Source organism: Natator depressus, chromosome 15 (genome assembly GCF_965152275.1).
Source record: "Natator depressus isolate rNatDep1 chromosome 15, rNatDep2.hap1, whole genome shotgun sequence".
Lineage (NCBI taxonomy): Eukaryota > Metazoa > Chordata > Testudines > Cheloniidae > Natator > Natator depressus.
Window position 1 is genome coordinate 2,154,348 of NC_134248.1, and position 23,409 is coordinate 2,177,756.

The 23,409-nt window shown below is 47.6% G+C and overlaps 1 protein-coding gene across 5 annotated transcripts in view; it reads left to right on the forward strand.

Moving 5' to 3' along the window:
- AP1B1 (adaptor related protein complex 1 subunit beta 1) overlaps positions 1–23,409 on the forward strand; it is a 79,619-nt gene that overhangs the window by 11,483 nt on the left and 44,727 nt on the right. For 4 of the 5 annotated variants that reach the window (XM_074973096.1, XM_074973097.1, XM_074973098.1 and 1 more), the window contains 2 exons: positions 11,203–11,265; positions 14,756–14,861. In XM_074973096.1, coding sequence (XP_074829197.1) covers positions 11,229–11,265; positions 14,756–14,861 — 143 coding nt within the window. In that variant the 5' untranslated portion in view covers positions 11,203–11,228. Of the gene's footprint in view, positions 1–7,193; positions 7,299–11,202; positions 11,266–14,755; positions 14,862–23,409 lie in introns of those variants that run through there. The other variant, XM_074973095.1, reaches the window with a different exon arrangement.

Consider the following 23,409-nt stretch of genomic DNA (forward strand, 5'->3'; position numbering starts at 1 on the left):
CTTGTCCTATCCTCAGATTAAGACCAATAATTTTTCTCCCTCCTCCTTGTAATGGCCTTTTATGTACTTGATAACTGTTACCATGTCCCCTCTCAGTCTTCTCTTTTCCAGACTAAACAAACCCAATTAATTAGACCTTTAATCATTTTTGTTGCTCTTCTCTGGACTTTGCCCAATTTATCCACATCTTTCCTGAAATGTGGTGCCCAGAACTGGACACAAAACTCCAGTTGAGGCCTAATCAGTTTCCTTGCTCTCTCTAGGGTTCCCAAATAGCCCAATTGAAAACTGACCAGAGTCTACGTACTTTGCTGCAGCTGGGCAAAGCTCTGAGCAGCCTCGAAGACACTGGTATTGTATGTCTGGCAGACCTAAGGACAATGTTGAATTAGTGACTGTAGGTGACGTTTTGAAGGCTTTCTCTGTGACCACATGGGCTAGAATTTTTTTAAAGAAGGAAGCTTAGATTCTGCAGAAAATTGATGACTCTTGCCTGGGTAAGCTTCATGCTTATCATGGGTGAGAGCATTTAATAAGTCCTCCACATGTTGCTCATTTAGAGGCACATATGTTATGCAGCAAATGTAAGTCTGTGCTCTTTATCCCTGAGGAACGAGATACTTGAGAGCTATTTGCTTTGCTTTCAGAGAGTAATAAGTGATCAGCTGTTTCCAGCCGCTCTGAGAGTCAGAGATTCTAAGGCCAGAATGGACTATTCTAAGACCAAAGGGACTCAGGCTCTTTCTCTGAAGCTGGCAGCCGCCCTTGCCTCCTTTCCCTTGCTGCATTAGCATACTACCTTCACACAAAAAGAAAAGGAGGACTTGTGGCACCTTAGAGACTAACCAATTTATTTGAGCATAAGCTTTCGTGAGCTACAGCTCACTTCATCGGATGCAGAAAGTGGACTGTATGAAGTGAGCTGTAGCTCACGAAAGCTTATGCTCAAATAAATTGGTTAGTCTCTAAGGTGCCACAAGTCCTCCTTTTCTTTTTGCGAATACAGACTAACGCGGCTGCTACTCTGAAACCTACCTTCACACACGTTCTCCCACCACCTGGAGACACCTGCAGCGAGGTGAGAAGAGGCTACTGCGGAGAGTTGCTCTTAGCAGAGCTCAGGAGGTCAAGGACTTCTTTCCCCACTCCCAGTGCTGCTTTTCTGAAGGGTCAGGCCACCTACTTCTCAACAGCTTCCCGGAGGTGGGGGTATAGTAGGTGGTTGATTTGGGGAGCTTGATACTTACTGAAAGGACTTTGTCATCTCTACCTCCACCACTCAATGGAAAAATTAGTGTCTGGGCAAGGAATGAGACTTCTCATGATCGTGCGGAAAACAGAGTTGGACTTGTCCCTTGTATAGACCCATTGACCTCAGCTGAGCTTCTCCAGGCATAAATTTGGCTTATTGTCAACTTTGAGTGCTGTTGTGGTCTTCTCCACGTGCCACTGGAACATTGCACTCAGTGACTGCCTTCAGTCCGGCAGCGGAGACATGAGCTGGAAAATTGCCGATAGGATCCAACAGCAGAGCACTAGTTTGGAAGATTAAATACCCTGTGTGTTTACTCTGTGACAGATAACAGTACTAAAGAATTAGTGATGGCAGAAAATTGGCACAATCCCACTGTCTGCTAGTGGAATTTGAGTACTAGAAGCTTGCTTTCTGCTGAAGCTGGGTTCTTACCCTGGTTACCTTCTAGGATTCAGATGGCTTGGTAGATGCTTGGCAGATGTGGCCAAGCGGGTGTAATTTATTTCCCTCCCATCCAAAGACTTTCATAACTGCAGGATCTAGTGCAGCTGTTCCTTGATCTGAGGGTTTGCCTGGCTTGGCCTCTGGCTGATTGGTACTGTAGTGCTTTAGATACACTTAGACGCTACATATTTGTGGGGTGTTGGCTTTTCCTTTGGTGCCTGCCCTTTAACTTGTCTTTAAAGGCACAGATGTCAGTGAGGCCTAGTAGGCCATATTATCTGTATTGTGGTAGCAGCTTGGATGTCGCACGCACATAGTACTAGACAGTTCCTTCCCCAAAATGTTTATGGTCTATGTAGATAAGTCAAAGGATTGCAAGGGAAACTGAGGCACAGAACTTTAACGTGACTTGCTGCAGGTCAGTGGCAGAACCAGGATTCCACTTTCAATTTTTTGCTTGTTGTGTCTAGTGTGCTAGGAAAGCCGCTTTACAAGCAGTCTGATAATTGTATTTGGATGGAGACTAAACACCGTCTTGATTGTCCTCAGATGCTCTCTTTTCTCCAACTCCTTTCCACTCCTTCTCTGGAAGGTCAGCACTATAATCATTAAAATCTCGACATGGTCCACCATAAGCTCTGTTAAAGGACTGGCTATTTAGGTTAGAGCCATTTATTCAGCAGAGTGTATAGAGTGAAACCAGAGCTTGTGGTTTGTGCTGCAACCATCACGTGGTTCCCACCCCCCACTTGTGGTTTCTGTTTAGCATTGCTCATACTCTGGGTATCCCAGAGCATTTAACAGAGCATTGAGTTACCTACTGCGGCTGTTGCCACCACTGGGGATCCGGTTCAGCAGGAGTTCTTGCAGCTTGTGACATTACAGCCTGTTTATTAAAGAAACTGTTTTAACAGGGCACTGAACTTATAAATTGCTGTCATAGGAAAGGACTTTTAATTTGCATCTGGGCAGCCAGTAATGGGTAGAAGGAACCTCTGGCTTCTCGGGACTGGCTTACCTGCATCGTTAAACTTGGTGTGGTGCATTGACTCCCGGGATTCCTGACTTCATATTTTAGCGAGTTCAAATAGTCTGTACCGATTCTTAGGTCAAAGTTGTGCTGTCAGTTTTGATGCTTGGCTTCTTCGCTTCAAACACTTTTCCCTCGCTGAGTTGAGAGTCTTAAAACCTTCTAAAGGTTTTTGGGAAAGAAAAGACTGTAGGTCCACAAAAATTAGTTGCTTTAGGGTTCGGGGTCACTTTGTTGCCGTCTGAAGGCCCTGTGTGTAGTGGGTCTAAGAAAAGAAGTGTAACTGAAGAACCCAGAGCATGCGTCCGGAGAAATGGCCAAAAGACCCGACGTGACTTCCTCTTTTGGAAGTGGCAGAAGAGGAGGAAGAATGGGTCATGATATGTAGCTAGAACAAAGCCAAGCAAGAGAGGTTGCACACATAGAATGGTCAGGATTCTGGTATCAATGCTATCTGTTTCCTCAGTGCGCGTGTGTGCGCGTGCTCTCGCGCGCTCGTTCTCGCTCAATATTTGATCAACACCTGAATTTTCTAAAGACATCTGCCAATTGCCAAGACTTCTTCACAGTGTTTTTGGTAGATTGGAAATCCTTTACCCCAAAAATCTCTCCCTTGGCTGCTGGTTTCCTCAATCTGGGTAGGAGTGATGGGGGAACACAGCAATCTTAGGAAGAATGGCCAAAAGTTAGAGCACTAGGGCTTTGAAGACCCAGGTTCAATTCCCTGCTCTACCCAGACTTCCTGTGTGATCTTGGGCAAATCACTTAGCCTTTTTGTGCCTCAGTTTTGTAAAATGAAGATACTTCCCTATCGCACAGGGGTGTGTGAGGATAAATACATTAGACTGTAAAACACTTTGAGATCTACTGATGAAAACATCCTATATAACATATTTCTATATATAGGATTTCTATATAACATATCCTATATAACATCCTATTCCATGCATCCGATGAAGTGGGCTGTAGCTCACGAGAGCTTATGCTCAAATAAATTTGTTAGTCTCTAAGGTGCCACAAGTCCTCCTTTTCTTTTTTCAGTTAACATAGTGAATCTTCTCCACTGCCTTGGTGAACACATTCTACACACTGCCCTCTGCACTAAGAAATTTCCCCACACTCATTGCCTGCTCCTAGCTTCGGACCATGCCCAATGAGAGTCCTGTGGAGTTTACTTTCATTAAGGTTATATAAACTTTAGTTATGTTCTCTTCAAAATCTTTCCTGATTGCTCCCCCGAATGCCTTGTTACCAGGGTCCCTCCCCTCTTCCCATGATATAGTTTACAGGACTGGAGGTACAGCCACAGAATCCTTTGATACGGACCCGCATCCTGTTTGTTTTCCCAACCACTGCCAGATGCTGAGCTAATGGTTTTACATTTCTATCCACTACTTACGGAGTTTGGAGTCTGTGTAAGGGGTCTGGTATCCCATGCTGTGGTAAAACCAATCTATTCTCCAGCCTGGAGCTGGGAAGCCAAAAGCAAGATCACAGCATCTGATTCCAATCTGTTCATGCTTGCTCTGAAAACAGCCTCTTTCAGGATCTTGCACTCTCCTTCCCTTTCAGTATTTCTGCCCCTCTTTGCCTCTGCCAAGGTTCAAGTGAAAAAGAAAACATTAAGAGATATGGTTTGAGACTCCCCCATCCAGCTAACTCATCTTCACACTTGAACCTTATTGAATAAACTATTCATAAAATCCCAGTGTTGGCACCTTGGAGTTCAAGGGGTCCATAAGGATACAATGGATCTTAAAATGGTGGTTTGCTCTCCATTTGAGATCAGATTAAAGGTTGAATATGAAAGCATGCACTGCAATATCTGAGAGCTGGGAGACCAGGAAGCAGGAGGGAGCTAGCTGCTTTAGCTAGTGACATGACAGCCCCAGGTATTAGCCCAGGGGTGGCCAACCTGTGGCTCCAGAGCCACATGCGGCTCGTCAGAAGTTAATATGCGGCTCCTTGTCTAGGCACCGACTCTGGGGCTGAAGTTACGGGCGCCAACTTTCCCATGTGCTGTGGGGTGCTCTGCCACAGGCCCTGCCCCCACTCCACCCCTTTCTGCACCCTCCCCTGAGCCTGCCATGCCTTCGTTCCTCCCTGCCTCCTCCTCCTCCCCCCCAGCCTCCTACACTCCTCGAAACAGCTGATCGGCAGGTGTGGGGAGGGAGGGGGAGGCGCTGATTGGCAGGGCTGCCGGTGGGCAGGAGGCACTGGAAGCGGGGCAGGTGGGAGAAGCTGATGTGGGGCTGCTGACATATTACTGTGGCTCTTTGGTAATGTACATTGGTAAATTCTCGCTCCTCCTCAGGGTCAGGTTGGCCACCCCTCTACTAGCCAAACAGTTCTTGCCCTAGACACTAGGAATCATTCTTGGCGACTCTGTTCTGTTTCGGTATCCTGGCTGTTAGTGCATGATGCCTCTGACCTGGACCACTTAGCCATAGTTGTGGCAAAATTCCTCCTCCTTTTGTGTGTCTGATCCCTTGTACTACGCACAGTCCCTATGCCTGTGGCTCTTTAATGGAGTGTCTGGCAATTCCTGTGTTTCTTACAGGGTCAGACCAGTGTTCCATCTCGTCTCCAACATGGGATTGTACCAGCTGCTTCCCAGGAAGGGACAAAAAGTTCTTCAGAAAGCAGTTATGTTGCTCTACAGCTTATTTTGAAGCAAGGATGATGATGTAAGACTCGTGTGATAAGAGCAGTGTAGTCTTATGCTGACAGAGGCATTGCAGCAAATCCTCCCTATTGTCATACTGCAAAGAATAGGGTATCTGCAATAAGATGCTGCAGCATAATCTGGAAGTTAAGTGCAATTCATTGGTGAGGTTGACATTCTGTCCTCAGTTACTGAGTAACTCTGCAGAAGAACAGGTCTCAGAGTAGCAGCTGGGTTAGTCTGTATCCGCAAAAAGAAAAGGAGGACTTTGGCACCTTAGAGACTAACCAATTTATTTGAGCATAAGCGTTCGTGAGCTACAGCTCACTTCATGTTAGTCTCTAAGGTGCCACAAGTACTCCTTTCTGCAGAAGAAGACACTGATTAAATCCAAGAGAAGTTAGAGCACAAATAATCTTTTCCTCTCTTTAAACTCATAAAAGCAAGGACATCTGGAAAGGTAAATGTCCAGTCTTACCCTTCAAGAGACAGAGTAATAGCTTTGTGTGGTGTATTCAGGTATGTCTGTGCTGCAGTTAGACATCCATGGCTGGCCCGTGCCAGCTGACTCGGGCTCCCAAAACCTCAGATAAGGGGCTATTTAACTGGGGCTAGGTGTTCGTGCTTGGGCTGCAGCCTGAGCTCTGGGACCTTCCCACCTCACAGAGTCCTAGAGCCTAGCCTGAACATCTACACCGCAGGTGAATAGCCCCTTAGCTCAAGCCGCTTGAGCCTGAGTCAGCTGGCACTTGTCAGCCGTGGCTGTCTAACTGCAGTGTACGGATATCTAAGGGATTGAGCAGCCGGCCATGTGAGCTTCACCATCCACGTACAGGCAAATGAGTTAGGATTACATTGTGGCAGCCTTCTCTGAATATTCTTTGTAGCAGCTTTGCCCCCTACTAGTTTAAAAAGACATAACTAACAACAATAATAAAAAAACCCCTCTTCCTGTGTTGTTTTTGTGGCTGAAATACAAGACTGTTTGTCGGGACACCTAGGTTCTCTTCCCAGCTCTTCTACTTTGCAGTGCCACTTCCCTGCTGTGTGCTTTTTTTACCCCTCACTTATAAAACGGATGATTTCTTACCTAGTTCACAGGGAGGATGGGCCTTAATTCATTAATGTCTGTAAAGCTCTTTACACTTTTCCAGGTGGATGCTACTATCTAAATTCAAGAGATTATTAGCCTCTTAAAAGTGGGCAGGGGGAGGGGGGGATGTAGAGCCTGATTCTTTCTTATTGTAAAGCCCCTTTTTGTGTTAAAAAGAAACAGGCCCCTAATACGTCACATCTGGCTTTGTTTCTTCCTTGTTCCCCTCTTAGCTTGGACAGTGAAACTAACCCGGTCAGTTCTCTCCTGTTGGTGATGCTTGAGTTTCCAACACTGAAGTTTACTACTTGGGGAATTTTGTGTCATTGTGCGTACGCAGAATTCATGCCCCCCACAGATTTCTTTGCTTCCCTGCAGAAAAATGACTTCTGGCAGGAAAGCAAAGGGAAGCCGCAAGAGCAGTCATGTGCCCCTCCCTGGTGTAGTGCAGGCAGGTCGGTTTGGGTGCCTATAGCAGCTGGTAGAGGCGTAAATCAAGGCTCCTTTACATTGCCAGAGTGGTGTAAAGGACAGTATGGCCTTATAAATGCTTATGGTGCTTTAGTGATTAGAACTGAGGAAATTTTTTCAGTCCAAAAATTTAGACATCAAAATGTGCTCCATGAACTGTTTGCTACTGACCTTTCTGAGAATGGGCGACGGGATGGATAACTTGATGATTCCCTGTTCTGTTCATTCCCTCTAGGGCACTTGGCATTGGCTGCTGTTGGAAGACAGGATACTGGGCTAGATGAACCTTTGGTCTGACCCAGTACTACCGTTCTTATGAGACCAGTGTGATTATATTGTGGTGTGTTGATAAAATATGCATAAATATTGCAGAATTTTAAAATGTGTGCAGAATTTTTAATTTTTTGGTGCAGAATTCTCCCAGGAATAGAAGTTACACTTAGAAGTCATGTTTAAATTTGAAAAAGGAAAATCCTGGGGGAAAATGTATTAATAAAAACTCTTTGTGTGTGTGTGTGTGTGTGTGTGTGTGTGGAACCAACCTAATTTGACAGTGCCTTCTGAAGTTCTGCTTATCTAGTATATTGAGGGACTCCTGAATGTCCATGTTACATGGTTTCAGAGTAGCAGCCGTGTTAGTCTGTATCCGCAAAAAGAAAAGGAGGACTTGTGGCACCTTTAGAGACTAACAAGATTAAGAATGAGCTCTTTGTTAGTCTCTAAGGTGCCACAAGTACTCCTTTTCTTTTTGCGGATACAGACTAACATGGCTGCTACTCTGAAATTTATTTGAGCGTAAGCTTTTGTGAGCTACAGCTCACTTCATCATCAGATGCATACAGTGGGGAGATTTATATACACAGAGAACATGAAACAATGGGTTTTACCATACACACTGTAACGAGAGTGATCAGGTAAGGTGAGCTATTACCAGCAGGAGAGGAGAAAAAAACAAAACCCTTTTGTAGTGATGATCAAGATGGGCCATTTCCAGCAGTTGACAAGAACGTGTGAGGAACGGGGCGGGGGGAGAGCGGGGGAATAAACATGGGGAAATAGTTTTACTTTGTGTAATGACGCATCCACTCCCAGTCTTTATTCAAGCCTAAGTTAATTGTATCCAGTTTGCAAATTAATTCCAATTCAGCAGACTCTCGTTGGAGTCTGTTTTTGAAGTTTTTTTGTTGAAGAATTGCAACTTTTAGGTCTATAATCGAGTGACCAAAGAGATTGAAGTGTTCTCCGACTGGTTTTTGAATGTTATAATTCTTGACATCTGATTTGTGTCCATTTATTCTTTTACGTAGAGACTGTCCAGTTTGGCCAGTGTACATGGCAGAGGGGCATTGCTGGCACATGACGGCATATATCACATTGGTAGATGTGCAGGTGAATGAGCCTCTGATAGGTTTCAGAGTAACAGCCGTGTTAGTCTGTATTCGCAAAAAGAAAAGGAGTACTTGTGGCACCTTAGAGACTAACCAATTTATTTGAGCATAAGCTTTTGTGAGCTACAGCTCACTTCATCGGATGCATACTGTGGAAAGTGTAGAAGATCTTTTATATACACACAAAGCATGAAAAAATACCTCTGATAGTGTGGCTGATGTGATTAGACCCTATGATGGTGTCCCTGAATAGATACGTGGACACAGTTGGCAACGGGCTACGTTGCAAGGATAGGTTCCTGGGTTAGTGATTCTGTTGTGTGGTGTGTGGTTGCTGGTGGTATTTGCTTCAGGATGGGGGGCTGTCTGTAAGCAAGGACTGGCCTGTCTCCCAAGATCTGTGAGAGTGATGGGTCGTCCTTCAGGATAGGTTGTAGATCCTTGATGATGCAGTGGAGAGGTTTTAGTTGGGAGCTGAAGGTGATGGCTAGTGGTGTTCTGTTATTTTCTTTGTTGGGCCTGTCCTGTAGTAGGTAACTTCTGGATACTCTTCTGGCTGTGTCAATCTGTTTCTTCACTTTAGCAGGTGGGTATTGTAGTTGTAAGAATGCTTGATAGAGATCTTGTAGGTGTTTGTCTCTGTCTGAGGGGTTGGAGTAAATGCGGTTGTATCATAGAGCTTGGCTGTTGACAATGGATCATGTGGTGTGGTCTGGATGAAAGCTGGAGGTATGTAGGTAGGCACAGCGGTCAGTAGGTTTCCGGTATAGGGTGGTGGTTATGTGACCATCGCTTATTAGCACTGTTGTGTCCAGGAAGTGGATCTCTTGTGTGGACTAGTCCAGGCTGAGGTTGATGGGATGGAAATTGTTGAAATCATGGTTGAATTCCTCAAGGGCTTCTTTTCCATGGGTCCAGATGATGATGATGTCATCAATGTAGCGCAAGGTAGAGTAGGGGCATTAGGGGACGAGAGCTGAGGAAGCGTTGTTCTAAGTCAGCCATAAAAATGTTGGCATCCTGTGGGGCCATGCGGGTACCCATGGCAGTGCCGCTGATTTGAAGGTATACATTGTCCCCAAATGTGAAGTAGTTATGGGTGAGGACATGTCACAAAGTTCAGCCACCAGGTTAGCCGTGACATTATTGGGGATAGTGTTCTTGACGGCTTGTAGTCCATCTTTGTGTGGAATGTTGGATGTAGAAGCCCTCTACACCACAGTGGCCAGGATGGTGTTATCAGGAAGATCACCGATGGATTGTAGTTTCCTCAGGAAGTCAGTGGTGTCTCGAAGATAGCTGGGAGTGCTGGTAGCGTAGGGCTTGAGGAGGGAGTCTACATAGCCAGACAATCCTGCTGTCAGGGTGCCAATGCCTGAGAGGATGGGGTGCCCAGGATTTCCAGGTTTATGGATCTTGGGTAGTGGATAGAATATCCCAGGTCTGGGTTCCAGGGGTGTGTGTATGCGGATTTGTTCTTGTGCTTTTTCAGGGAGTTTCTTGAGCAAATGCTGTAGTTTCTTTTGGTAACCCTCAGTGGGATCAGAGGGTACATGGTTAACTCTCAATTGAAGGGTTAGTAAAATACCTCAGAAAAAGACACAAATCTGGAACTTCCCAACCAACCTTCTAAAAAGGCCATCCACTGCATAGATGTTGGACTCCTGCAGAGTGCCAGACTGTAAAGCTTACCTCAGCTGCTAGGGATTATATAATATGGCCTAAAGCACTTGGAAGTACTACGTTTGAACTTAAAGGAACAGTGCTTGAGAATTGGTGCCTAGTGTTGGTGACATGGAAAAGGACCATGTCTTGTGAATACATAGAGTACGGAGGTGAAGACTTGCACTATGTTCTGAGCTGCGATTATTCCCTTACATTTACCCTAGAGGGAGGCTTCCTTGGGACTAGTTTCATCATCAGTTTTGCCTTGTTCCTCCTCTCTTCTAAGAACCACTTCCTATGTGGGGTAGGAGAAGGGCTCAGTGTGCGTCTTCACTGGAATAAAACTTTCTTCCTGGAATGAAGTTAATATTGCTCTAGTCAAGCTACTTTTGGTTAGTCCCCAGCAAAACTGCTGCTCTCCCCTTCCCGTGCTACTCCGAGACTGGTTTGGCTAATGTGCCCCATAAAGCTTTGCAATGCAGCAGTTTGTCTAAGAGCCCCAGGTTGTGTGGTGGTCATGAAAAGTGCTGACATGGCAGCACTGGATGCAGAAATGCTTGCTTGTTCACAGAATAAACACAGCAAAGGCAGTACAAACTTCCCTCCACAATGCCCCACTGATGTGCCCGCACGCTCAACTGGGGGGAGGGGATCATCATGTTAGAGATGAGAGGGGGAGTTGAATCTCTTCAGTCCAGTCCTCTGAGGCTTTTGATAAGAGACAGTTAATACCAGTTGGGATGGACTGTGTGGTGGACATCTCCCCATCACCACTGCCCAGTCACTGCAGAACTGCAAGTTGGTATTGAGGCTTGGTCACTATTGAGGTACATCAGATTTGAACCAGGGTAGCAGCAGTGATTACCCTCCAGTCCAGCTGGAAAGCCACCAAAATGGACCAGCTGGGATAATGACACATTAGCTTTCCTTCACTGCCCTGGTGGGGGGAATACACTGCGACCTACCTCACTGACCCTCCTCTGAGGGTTAGGAGTACCTAGGCACCCTGCCGTGTGTGTGTCTCCCTGTCCGTGCGTGTGCTTTTCCTGAGGGAGAGCAGAGTTTCTTTCCCCTTCTTGTTTTTTCCCTCCCAGTGCTTCCTCTGCTGTTGCTGCTTCAGCAGAAAAGCAAGGGGGTTATCCAAGTGTCAGCATTTTGTGTGTGTGTCTGTCTCTCTCTCTCTCTCCTCAGAGACGCACTACAAACCAGGGACCAAAATGACAGACTCCAAGTACTTCACCACCACAAAGAAAGGTAACTGTGAATACGCGGGCTGCTTTACCCATGCTTCCCAACATCTCTCCTTGCCCTCTCAGCTATTCCCAAGGAGGATGCCTCTGCATGGGCTTGTTAGCACAAGTCCTGATCACTTCCACAATGAGGGGTGGGTCTGACTCTGTGCCCAAATCGGGGAACCTCCAAAATCCTGATGATTAGCAATTGCCCACACCCCACTTTAGCATTCTTTGCCATCCTAAAGACAGCTGAAGATTTAGACACAGAAGGAATTTTTAGTAACAGGAACTGTGTAGTATGAAATGGGGGAAAGAAACTGGTTAATGGTTAAAAGCTTTGAATAACTCTGTTCCTGCTTGCATGCAGTGTGCTAAGCTAGATGACTGGCGCATGTGCAGTTCTCTCCCATCCTTTGAGCGAGAGCTGCAGGATCTCCATTTTGTGAACGGGCGAAGGAGCACTGTGCATGCAGGTGGGGTTGGTAACTTGCTCATTAGTTGCAGACAAACCTATCCATCATTCAGGCTTCCAAACCCCTGACGGATTCCAGATAATATTCTAGCTCCCAGGCTGCTGGGTGGCAAAAACAGTTTGTCACTCGGACTCATTGGCCTGGCAGTGAACCAAGACAAGCCTTTTAACTGTTTTATCAGCTTTTGCAGCTTAGTAACACCCATCAGTGCAGCTGTCAGACTGGCCCTTGCAGATGGCCTGTTTCTTTAATGCACTTGTTAAAATGGTTTGGTGGAAAATCCCAATAGGCCTGAAACCTTCACTAACCACTGAAGCAGCAGTGCAGGTGGCTCTCGGGGTGCTAAATTTAAGTATCTGCCAAACCAAGGAAATAATGTAAATGAGTGGAGTCATAGTGTCTTGCTGTTCAGTCCCCTCCACCAGAGGCTGTAGTTACCCCTTGTCAGTGAAAGGTGGGATGGTTGAGTTAAAAAGAGGGCTTGGGAGGTTAGCTGTGATCCCAGCAAAACATTGATAGCAACAAAACAGCCCTCTACCCTGTCATATCATTGCTGTGACAACAGCATATTCTTTCTGTTGCTGTGCATACACATTTGTATCTAGTGCATATGACTGCACCATTTGGTGATGGTGGAGGTGTGGGGACAATGGTGTGTCCATGTCCTCTGACTCTGAATTTTGAGTCAATGGACTGTGGGCCACAATGAATTTTCTAGATCACACCCCACTGGAGCCCTCTTCCACACGCCTAATCCAATCCCTGTCCCCACTTTCCGTCCTATAGAGTTTGGCATAACGTGTTACTCTTTGCTGAAGAATGAGCTGGCAGAGATACCACAGGACCCAGAGCACATGGTGCTGTCAGGCTGGGTTGGATGAGTGGGAAAATATAGACTTGTATCCTTGCTACTTTTGCCACCTGTCAGCTAGCACCAGTGTGTGGCTCTATGAGAGATGGACAGCTAATCAGAAATGAATGGTCTAGCAACCTTAGTCAGACCACTGCACTTATCCATGCAAGAACTGAGCATGTTGCCTCGGAAACTCCACTCCTTCAAAACTGAGGAGGAGAGTGTGAGCTGGCACCCAGCAAACCATTGGTAACCATCTCCTGCCTTAGTCTGGGGACTGTGTTCTCAGAATGCGCTTGGTGTCTGTGTAGGACTGGCGTGCTCTGATCATGTGGGGTGATTCTGCTACTGGAGAAAAGCCTTAGCCATAATTATGACTTAGAGCTGACTCAGGAAGAGTGGGTTCAAGCTTTGCAGAACTTACCAGACAAGTAGTAATTGTGGGGGAGGGATAGCTCAGTGGTTTGAGCATTGGCCTGCTAAACCCAGGGTTGTGAGCTCAATCCTTGAGGGGGCCATTTAGGGATCTGGGGCAAAAATTGGGGATTAGTCCTGCTTTGAGCAGGGGGTTGGACTAGATGACCTCCTGAGGTCCCTTCCAACCCTGATGTTCTCTGATTCTATGACCTAGTTCAGCTGAGGAAAGGTTGGATGGGCATTGACACTCAGGGATAACACCTTGTTAGAAAGTCCAGCCTCCTATAGTTGCTGGGATATGAGAGATTCTGGGATACACACCAAGTGCTATGTCTGCCAGACAGACTCGGGCAGCCAGTGCTGTGACAGGTCAGGTTCAGAAGGTGTTCTTAACATGATCCCTAGAAATGTTTTTATTATAATGAGAACTTGAATTCTGCAGTAATTGATGGCATAGTGCTTTCCCCTACCAGCCCTCATCTGTTCATAGATTCTTTCCACTGGTGAATGGATTTTTCATGCCTTGCCTGGTTTGTAGCCATCGTGCAGTTAGATTTTTGTCTGCTCACCTCTGTTTCCCTTTCTGAATAACTGGGATAATATCTCTTGCACAAAGATGTTGATGCTTAATTCCCTAATGTGCTTTGAGATCCCTAGATAGTTGGTGCTAAAGAAACACACAGATTTGTAGAAGCCACAGTGAAATGTCAACACCTTTTCAATTCCCTTCTGAAAGTGCTGGCAGTTCCCATTTCTGCATACACGAAACAATACTGACCAAAGAGTTACTGTGTGTTGTGTATTTCAGTGAGCTGAAGGGGAACGTCAGTGAAGAGCTACCCATTGGCTATTGCCAAGTTCCCCCTTGCAGATCCTCTCTTTGTAGAAGAAGTGCCAGGCCTGATTCATAGATTGGAAGGCCAGAAAGGATCATTGTGATAATCTAGTCTCACCTCCTGTATAGTGCAGGCCAGAGAACAGCGCCACAATAATTCCTGGTTAAGCATATCTTTAAAAACAAAAGTCTAATCTTGATTTAAAAATTGCCAGTGATAGAGAATCCACCACAACCTTTGGTAAATTGTTCCAGGGTTGATTACTCTCTCTGTTTAAAAATGTGTACCTTGTTTCCAGTCTGAATTTGTCTCGCTTCAACTGCAACAGGATCTTGTTATATTCCCCCCTCTACTTCTTCCTCCTTTGTGTTGATTTTGCTTCCAGCTAGGTGCCTCTCCTTTTGGATCCCATTGACACTGATACTGAGCTAGCCAGTAGGGAACTGGCAAACGCAAGCTGTGCTCTCTCTGAGCACACAGATTCTGAGGCAGTCCCAGCCTGGGGCAGCTATCGAGCCCAAACCTTAAACTCTCATCCCATGAGCTGGTTAGTGCATTGTGTTCCCACTCCAGCGGGCCCGTCTGCTTTCTGCCAAGTTATTGTAAACTCTTGTTGGCCCAGGCAGTGTAGAGTACCTGATGGGAGAGAGTAGCTTGGCTGTGGATGTGTTCCTGGCTAAGACCATTACCTAATGTGGCATCTTGAGATGTTACTCTGACTGGGCTCCCTTGCCAGCCTGGGTTGAAGAGAGCTATTTGCCTTCATTTAATAGAAACAGGCAAGCAATTGCTTTTAATTCCTGTGGGTAATTGAAATGGAGCATTCATCTAAGCAGCTGACTGTACCTTTCTACCAAAACCTGCTGCTTGCCCCAATCTGTCCAGGGCAGGGAATGTTAACTCCTGAATTTCTTTCGCCCTCTTCTCCAGGGGAGATCTTTGAGTTGAAGGCAGAGTTGAACAGCGACAAGAAGGAGAAGAAGAAAGAGGCAGTGAAGAAGGTGATCGCATCCATGACGGTTGGCAAAGATGTCAGGTGCGCTGCCATGCACAGGGTGGAGATGCTTTTGGGGTGCCATCTATTGCTGTAGGATTGGGAGTGCCCAAACTATATCCAGCTGCAGGGATGCACTGGCAGTGTGCCCAGCACCAGAGAGCTGCACCTAATGCATGTTAAACTAGTAGATTATAGCAGCCCATGTAAACTACAGGTCCCAACAACAAAGCTCCTTGGATCGAGACCAAATGTTGCATAATGGAGCCTATGGCTTCTTGACAGAAGCCATTTCCATGACAGAAGGCTCCTTTTGGCTCTGTGGGTTGGTCTGCATGTCAGCTACCCTTTTGTCTTGTGTGAGAGCTGGGTGAGAGTTTGCCTGTCACTGCAGCCTCTGCTCTGAAAGATGAATGTTATATTCAGGTCAAGTAGCCTGTCAGCCGGCAAGCTTGACTTCTTTTTAGTAAAGAGAAAAGGAGGACTTGTGGCACCTTAGAGACTAACACATTTATTTGAGCATAAGCTTTCGTGAGCTACAGCTCACTTCATCAGATGCATTCTGAGCTGTAGCTCACGAAAGCTTATGCTCAAATAAATGTTAGTTTCTAAGGTGCCACAAGTCCTCCTTTTCTTTTTGCAGATACAGACTAACATGGCTGCTACTCTGAAACTTGTTTTTAGTAGTAGTCTAGCTAAAGGAGGACTGGGCTGGTTTCCAGATTAGTTTATTGGAATTATTGCTGCTTTCTTAAATTTCACCTGGGGGGGGGGGGGGGGAGCAAACAAGCCCCTTTTGGCAGAGGACAGATATCTTTGTTTCATAGATCTTGTTATGATGATCCAAGAAGAAAACGGAAGAGCTCAGCTTAATATTTTACACTCCCTTTTACCCCATCAGGTAGTTGTGTTGAAGAAATATGGCCTGCCTCCCTACACAGGCAGTACCCCAAATGGTGCTTCTGCCCCTTCCTCTATTCGGAGTGGTGACCCTGGTCTCTCGCACATCCATATGCACCTTTTAAAAAGGATGCATTCAAGATGGAGATAGATCAACTTCTACGTTTAGCTAGTAACTGTACAACCACCTAGCACCCTTCATTGTTAAATCTGTGCTTTACAAAGGTGGCTAAAACTGTTCCCATTTTACAGACGTGGGAAACAGGCACAGAATGTTTAAGTGACCTGTCTAGTCTTGCACACTGAGTCAGTAGCAGAGCTATGACTAGAACCCAAGGGTCAGGACACAGGTCAGGGCTCCAAGCACCATTGGTTTACATGGCACTTCCCATAGACCTGTTCTGTGCCATGAAGAGCTCACAAAGTAAAACAAGATAGGTCAGTGCAAGACCCAGGAGGACAGTCTAGGAGAGTGAGGAGGGTGGATCTGAAGGAGCAGGATGTAAGGATTGGATGGAGGGTTCCTGGCATGGGAGCACAATGATAGAAGGCACAAAATACAGAAAGGGGGCAAAGGATGTGTCTGTGTGAAGTAAGGTGAGGCGCATAGGGAGCAGGTGTCTGTAGCCAGAGTCTGATCCGTACATCTAACCAGAGTGAAGTTTCTGTGAGGTCTGAGATAAGTAATGACTGATTCCTCAGAAGGGAAGCAACCTTCTTGACCCACAAATTCAGAGTAGGGTTTCAAGCAGAATCCATTTGAGTTCAGGGGAAGGCTGGGAGCCTCAGTCATAGATTCTGGAACTTCATCGAGTGTTAATAGAGATTAAGTCAACTGAAGAAAAATATTTAATGTTTGAGCACTTTGAAGATCCTTTTCCCATGCTTGAGAAGGGTTCTGCTTTCTAACAGCTTTGTTGCGCCTCATCAAATGGCTGGGAAGTATCAGGACAATGGTAGCTTCAGAGTCCATTCCCATCAATGGAGAGCATGACTGCGATTTAAGAAAGGCTTTAAACACAGTAAATATTTACTGTCTGGCAGATAACTAATCACTGCTATGTTCCATATGTATGTGTTCCCCCTTAACTGATCCTTGATGTAACACCCACCCAGAGGTGAAAGTAAGCTGGTATGCCCTGGTACGGCGTACCAGTAAGAGCCGGTGCGCCGTACCGGGATCGGCTTTCCCAGATGGCAATTTAAAGCCCTGGGGTAGTGGCGGCGGGGCTGCAGCGGGGATTTAAAGGGCCCCGGAGCTCCAGCCACCGCTACCGCCCCGGCCCTTTAAATCCCCACCGGAGCCCTGCTGAGGAAGCCCTGGGGTAGCGGCGGCGGGGCTCTGGGGTGGATTTAAAGGGCTGGGGCGGTAGCGGTGGCTGGAGCCCTGGGGCCCTTTAAATCCAGGGCTCGGGCAGCAGGACTCAGGCGGGGATTTAAAAGGCTCGGGGCTCCGGCAGCCACTACCACAGCAGAGCCCCAGGCCCTTTAAAGCTCTGCCAGAGCCCTGGGGTAGCGGTGGCAGCCGGGAGCCCCCAGGGCTCCTCAGTGATTTAAAGGGCCCGGGGCTCCACTGTGATAGCGGCAGCTGGAGCCTGGGCCCTTTAAATTGCCCCCGAGTCCCGGGGCTCCCAGCCTCCTCTGCAGCTGGTAGCTTGGGGGTGATTTAAAGGGCCCCGGGCTCCCAGCTGCCACTACTGCAGCTGGAGCCCTGGCCCTTTAAATCAAGATTTAAAGGGCCCGGGGATTTAAGGCCATGCCTCTTCCGGTTAAGGCCACGCCCTCTGCTCAGGACTCCTGCGTACCGATAAGTCCTCTAACTTACTTTCACCCCTGCACCCACCCCCGCATATTGCATCGTATTGTTATTAGAATCATAGAAGATTAGGGTTGGAAGAGACCTCAGGAGGTCATCTAGTCCATCCCCTGCTCAAAGCAGGACCAACCCCAAACAAATCATCCCAGCCAGGGCTTTGTCAAGCCGGGCCTTAAAAATCTCTAAGGATGAAGATGCCACCACCACCTCCCTGGGTAACCCATTGCAGTGCTTCACCACCTTCCTAGTGAAATAGTGTTTCCTAATATCCAACCTAGACTTCCCCCACTGCAACTTGAGACCATTTTGCTGCTTGTTTTGTCATCTGCACCAGTGGGAACAGCCGATCTCCAGCCTCTTTTTGGAACCCCCCTTCAGGTAACTGAAGGCTGCTATCAAATCCCCCCTCACTCTTCTCTTCTGCAGACTAAACAAGCCCAGTTCCCTCAGCCTCTCCTCGTAAGTCATGTGCCCCAGCCCCCTAATCATTTTCGTTGCCCTCTGCCGGACTCTTTCCAATTTGTCCACATCCCTTCTGTAGTGGGGGGACCAAAACTGGACGCAGTACTCCAGGTGTGGCCTCACCAGTGCCGAACAGAGGGGAATAATCACTTCCCTCGATCTTCTGGCAATGCAGCTAATACAGCCCAATGTGCCATTGGCCTTCTTGGCAACGAGGGCACACTGCTGACTCATATCCAGCTTCTCGTCCACTGTAATCCCCAGGTCCTTTTCTGAAGAACTGCTGCTTAGCCAGTCGATTCCCAGCTTGTAGCGGTGCATGGGATTCTTCCTTCCTAAGTGCAAAACTCTGCACTTGTACTTCCTGAACTTCCCGATTTCTTTTGTCCCAATCCTCCAATGTGTCTAGATCACTCTGCAATTAACCCCATCATCCAGATCATTAATAAAGATGTTGAACAAAACCAGCCCTAGGACCGACCCCTGGAGCACTCTGCTTGATACCAGCTGCCAACTAGACATTGAGCCGTTGATCACTACCCATTGAGCCCAACAATCTAGCCAGCTTTCCATCCACTTTGAAGATGCTCTTACATCTATTCCTAGCAATCCTTCTTCCCGGAACAACCTCTCATGGTCGAAAAATCCAAAGCACTCTCTCCGACGCCACGTGTGTAACCGTGCGTTCACCTCCACAATTTGACGGTCCCTACCTGGGCCTTTTCCTTCAACCGGGAGGATGAATGAGAACATGACTTGTGCCTCAAACTCCTTTATCCTTCTTCCCAGAGCCACATAGTCTGCAGTGATCGGCTCAAGGTCATTCTTGGCAGTATCATTGGTGCCCACATGGAGAAGGAGGAAGGGGTAGAGGTCCGAGGTCTTGATCAGTCTCGGCAAACAGTCCGTCACATCCTGGATTCTAGCTCCAGGCAAGCAGCACACTTCTCGAGTCTCCCGGTCTGGTCAGCAGATAGATGACTCCGTCTCCCTTAGGAGGGAGTCCCCGACCACCACCACCCGTCTCCTCCTCTTGGGAGTGGTGGGCATGGAACCCCCATCCCCAGGACAATGCATTCAGTGGATTTGCTGGGGTATGCATGTTAGCTAAAACAATGAGAGAACTGGCCAAGTAGACAGGTTTTTGAGAGAGTTAGGTGTCTGAGTCTTTTTTTTCTAAACTCTGCCCAGATTCAATCCTGAATTGTTCTAGCCTCATTCTGCTGTAACTTGGTGGCCTAACAAGCTTTTTTAGATGTAACATCGTTGCAAGGGAAGACTCACTAACAATCAAGTGGATCTGGGCTCTGCTGCAGCAATAGCAAAAGCTGAGCTTGTGTCCATTCATCCAGCTCTGATGCTGTCAATGGGCTCTTACACAGGGCTATTACTCCATACAACTTACCTTGCATACTGCAGCTCTAGAATATTTTAACTCATTCACTAGGATCAGAGACTTAGAAAAATAGACTTCTTTTCTAGCTGCACTCTGCTAGGGAACTGTTACAGCTCTGGAATTCAGTGCTGTCCTTGTGAAGCTGTGTTCCTGATAAGAAGGGTACTGTGTAAAGGGAAGTGTCTGCTGTCTCGCTTTTTCTGTTCTGTCTTTGATGCCATGAAGTTTCCCTTCAACACCGTGGAAAGCTGTGACTATACAATCTTTTTGACTGAGCGTCCTGTCATGTCTGAACAGCCATTGGATGATTACTTGTGGTGCAGGTATTTTTGTTCAGCACACAGAGTTTAGCTCTTAAAAGAATTTACTCTTCACTATGAAATTGGCTGTGTTGAAGCATGGTTGCTCAACATGGCTGCAGGTGGAGGAAAAGCAAGTCTCCGCATTTAACCATGGTTCTTTTAAAAACTGTATGTGACTAAGGGTATGTCTACAGTACAAAATTATTTCAAAATTATTCTATTTGAATTTTTGGAAGTGATTTTATACATTCGGTCTTGTGTGTCCCCACTAAAGCACGTGAATTCGGTGGTGTGTGTCCACAGTACCGAGGCTACCATTGAATGTCAGAGCGGTGCACTGTGGGTAGCTATCCCACAGTCCCTGCCGCCCAGTGGAATTCTGGGTTAAGCTCCCAGTGCATGATGGGGCAGAAACATTCTCGTGGGTGTTCCTGGGTGTGTGTCGTCAGTCGCTCCTCCCTCCGTGAAAGCTACGGCAGACAATCGTTTCGTGCCTTTTTGGCGTGCCGACACCATACTGCTTTCAGCAGATGGTGCAGTACGGTGCACTGCTTCTCTCCTGATACTATGAATCCACCTCACATTTCCTCTCGTCTTTCTATGTAATTCCTATAAGTATCTACTCTTTCTCTTCCTCATTGACCGCTTCCACTGCCAACTCTGCTTGGCCATCGTGAACCGAGCAGCACAGCTTCTGCTGCCAACTCTGCTCTCCCGCTCTTGCCAAGCTACCGAGCTTCTCCATGTTGTCTGTCCTGGGCTCCCGCCTCCGTGAAAGCTACAGAAGACATCCATTTCCCGCCTTTTTTCGGCTATCGTGAACCGAACAGCACCTCTTCTGCTGCCACTCTGCTCTTCTATGTTTCGCGCCCATTTTCCAGGATTACCCGTGCAGGCGCCATAGCGTGCAAGCATGGAGCCCACTCAGATCTCTGCTGCAGTTTTGACCATTGTAAATACCTCGCGCATTATCCAGCAGTGCGTGCAGTACCTGCAAAACCAGGCAAGGAAGCGATGACAGCGCGATTACTATACTGATGAGGACCTGGACACAGACGTTCCTAGAAGCACAGCATGTGGCGATTGGGAGGTCATGGTGGCGTTGGGCCAGGTTCATGCCGTGGAATGCCGATTCTGGGCCAGGGAAACAAGCACAGACTGGTGGGACAGCATAGTGTTGCAGGTATGGGATGATTCCCAGTGGCTGTGAAACTCTCGTATGCGTAGGGCCACTTTCTTGGAACTTTGACTTGCTGTCCCCTGCCCTGAAGCTCAAAGACACCAAAACAAGAGCAGCCCTCACAGTTGAGAAGTAAGTGACCACAGCCCTGTGGAAGCTTGCAACGCCCAGTCAGTCAGGAATCAGTTTGGAGTGGGCAAATCTACTGTGGGGGCTGCTGTGATGCAAGTAGCCAATGCAGTCATTGACCAGCTGCTATCAAGGGTAGTGACTTTGGGAAATGTGCAGATCATTGTGAATGGTTTTAATGCGCTGGGGTTCCGTCTGTCGCCCTGCTGCAGTTAGGGAACGCATATCCCTCTCTTGGCCCCGGAACAGCGGGGCGGCCAGCACATAAACTGAAAGGGGTACTTTTCCGTGGTGCTGCAAGCACTGGTGGATCACAAGGGATGTTTCACCGACATCAACGTGGGATGGCCGGGAAAGGTGCATGATCGCATCTTCCGGAACTGTGGTCTGTTTGAACAGCTGCAGGAAGGGACTTACTTCCCAGACCAGAAAATTACTGTTGGGGATGTTGAAATGCCTATAGCTATCCTTGGGGACCCAGCCTACCCCTTAATGCCATGGCTCATGAAGCCATACACAGGCCCCCTGGACAGTAGTAAGGAGCAGTTCAACTATAGGCTGAGCAAGTGCAGAATGGTGGTAGAATGTGCTTTGGACATTTGAAAGCACGCTGGCGCAGTTTACTGACTCAGTTATATCTCAGCATAACTAATATTCCAATTGTAATTGCTGCTTGTTGTGTGCTCCACAATATCTGTGAGAGTAAGGGGGAGATGTTTACGGCGGGGTGGGAGGTTGAAACAACTCACTTGGCGACCAGTTTCACACAGCCAGACAACAGGGCGATTAGAAGAGTGCAGCAGGGCGTGCTGCGCATCAGAGAAGCTTTGAAAGCCAGTTTCATGACTGGCCAGGGTACCGTGTGACAGTTTTTTTCTCTTGAAGTTACCCGCTCTCTATATGTATATATGAAAGGAAATAAAGTCACAATTGCTTAAAAACCATTCTTTATTATTTGTTGCACAACACATTGAGAGAAATCAGAAGATAGACAAGGGGAGGAGGGGGGGTATTGGGTTAGGGAGATGGAGGAGGAGGGAAGAACAAGTCCAGAAACCAAATCAAAATTTCGGATATGCCAGCTTTCTGCTGCTTGTGCAGCCCTCTGGGGTTGAGTGTGTGGGTCCCCATAGCGTCCCCGCCCGTGTTCTTGGGCACCTGGGTGAGGAGGCTAGGGAACTTGGGGAGGAGGGAGGGCGGTTATACAGGGGCTGCAATGGCGGTCTGTGGTCTTGCTGCCTTTCCCGCATTAGATCGACCATACAGTGGAGCATGTCAGTTTGCTCCCCCATGAGCTTGACCACAGCATCCTGCCTGCTCTCATTGCACACGTCCCTCCTCTCTTCGTGTTCATGTAACGCTTTATGGGACTCTGCAGTTGTTTGTCAGTGCGGGAGGACTTCATGAGCTCAGTGAACATGTCGTCCTGAGTTCATTTTTTCCGCCTTCTAATCTGGACCAGCCTCTGGGATGGAGTAGATAGGGGCCGCGTTGAAATATTTGCACCTGTGGGAGGAGAAAAAGGGAGGGTCATATTTTAAAAGATACATTTTAGAGAGCAAAGGGGACACTCTTTCTCAGTGAAACAGGCAATTCACAGTACACAGCACATGTTCTTTCTGTACAAGGTCGCATCTTGCCTCTTATCCTGAAGTGCCTGCCACTTTGGTGTAAGCCCCCACATGCGGCCGGGCAACAGAATTCAGCTTGCAGGCAGCCATGGTAAGCCCTAGGGGCATGCGGGATTCTGCTTCTTCCACATTCTTTTCAATGTTTTCAAACTGCCGGGTCCCCTTTCCCATAGCAAGCAAAGCCTGGTGGATTTGCCATATAAAAGGAGGGCCTGCAGGCTCTCTGGGATGATCGCTTCATACAACACCCCCTGCCCCCGCACCCACCACATGGCTGCGATGAGGCTCTGAGCAGGGATGAGCTCTTTAAACACCAACAGCCCAGCGTGGCTGGGTTTCCCCCTACTCCCCCACCTCGTGGCTCCGATCAGGCTCTCACTCACCAGAAGTGCCTTCTCCAGGCTCATGGTCCGGGAGCCCGCCTTGGGAGTGGGGGAGGCTGTTGGCTCCAGCGTTAAGACTAGTTCCTGGCTAGGGGGGAAAACAGATTCCCCACTTGCCGCCTGTGCACTGTTGTTGTCCTCCTTCTCCTCTTCGTCCTCCAATAACTCATCCTCCTCGCTCCGTGCAACTCCCCCCTTGCAGGTGTCCACGGACAGTGGTGGGGTAGTGGTGGCGTCACCCCCCATAATTGCATGCAGCTCATGGTAGAAGCGGCATGTATGGGGCTGTGACCCAGAGCTCCCGTTCGCCTCCCTGGCTTTTTGGGACGCTTGCCTGAGCTCCTTGATTTTTGTACAACACTGTTCTGTGTCCTTGGAGTAGGCTCTTTCC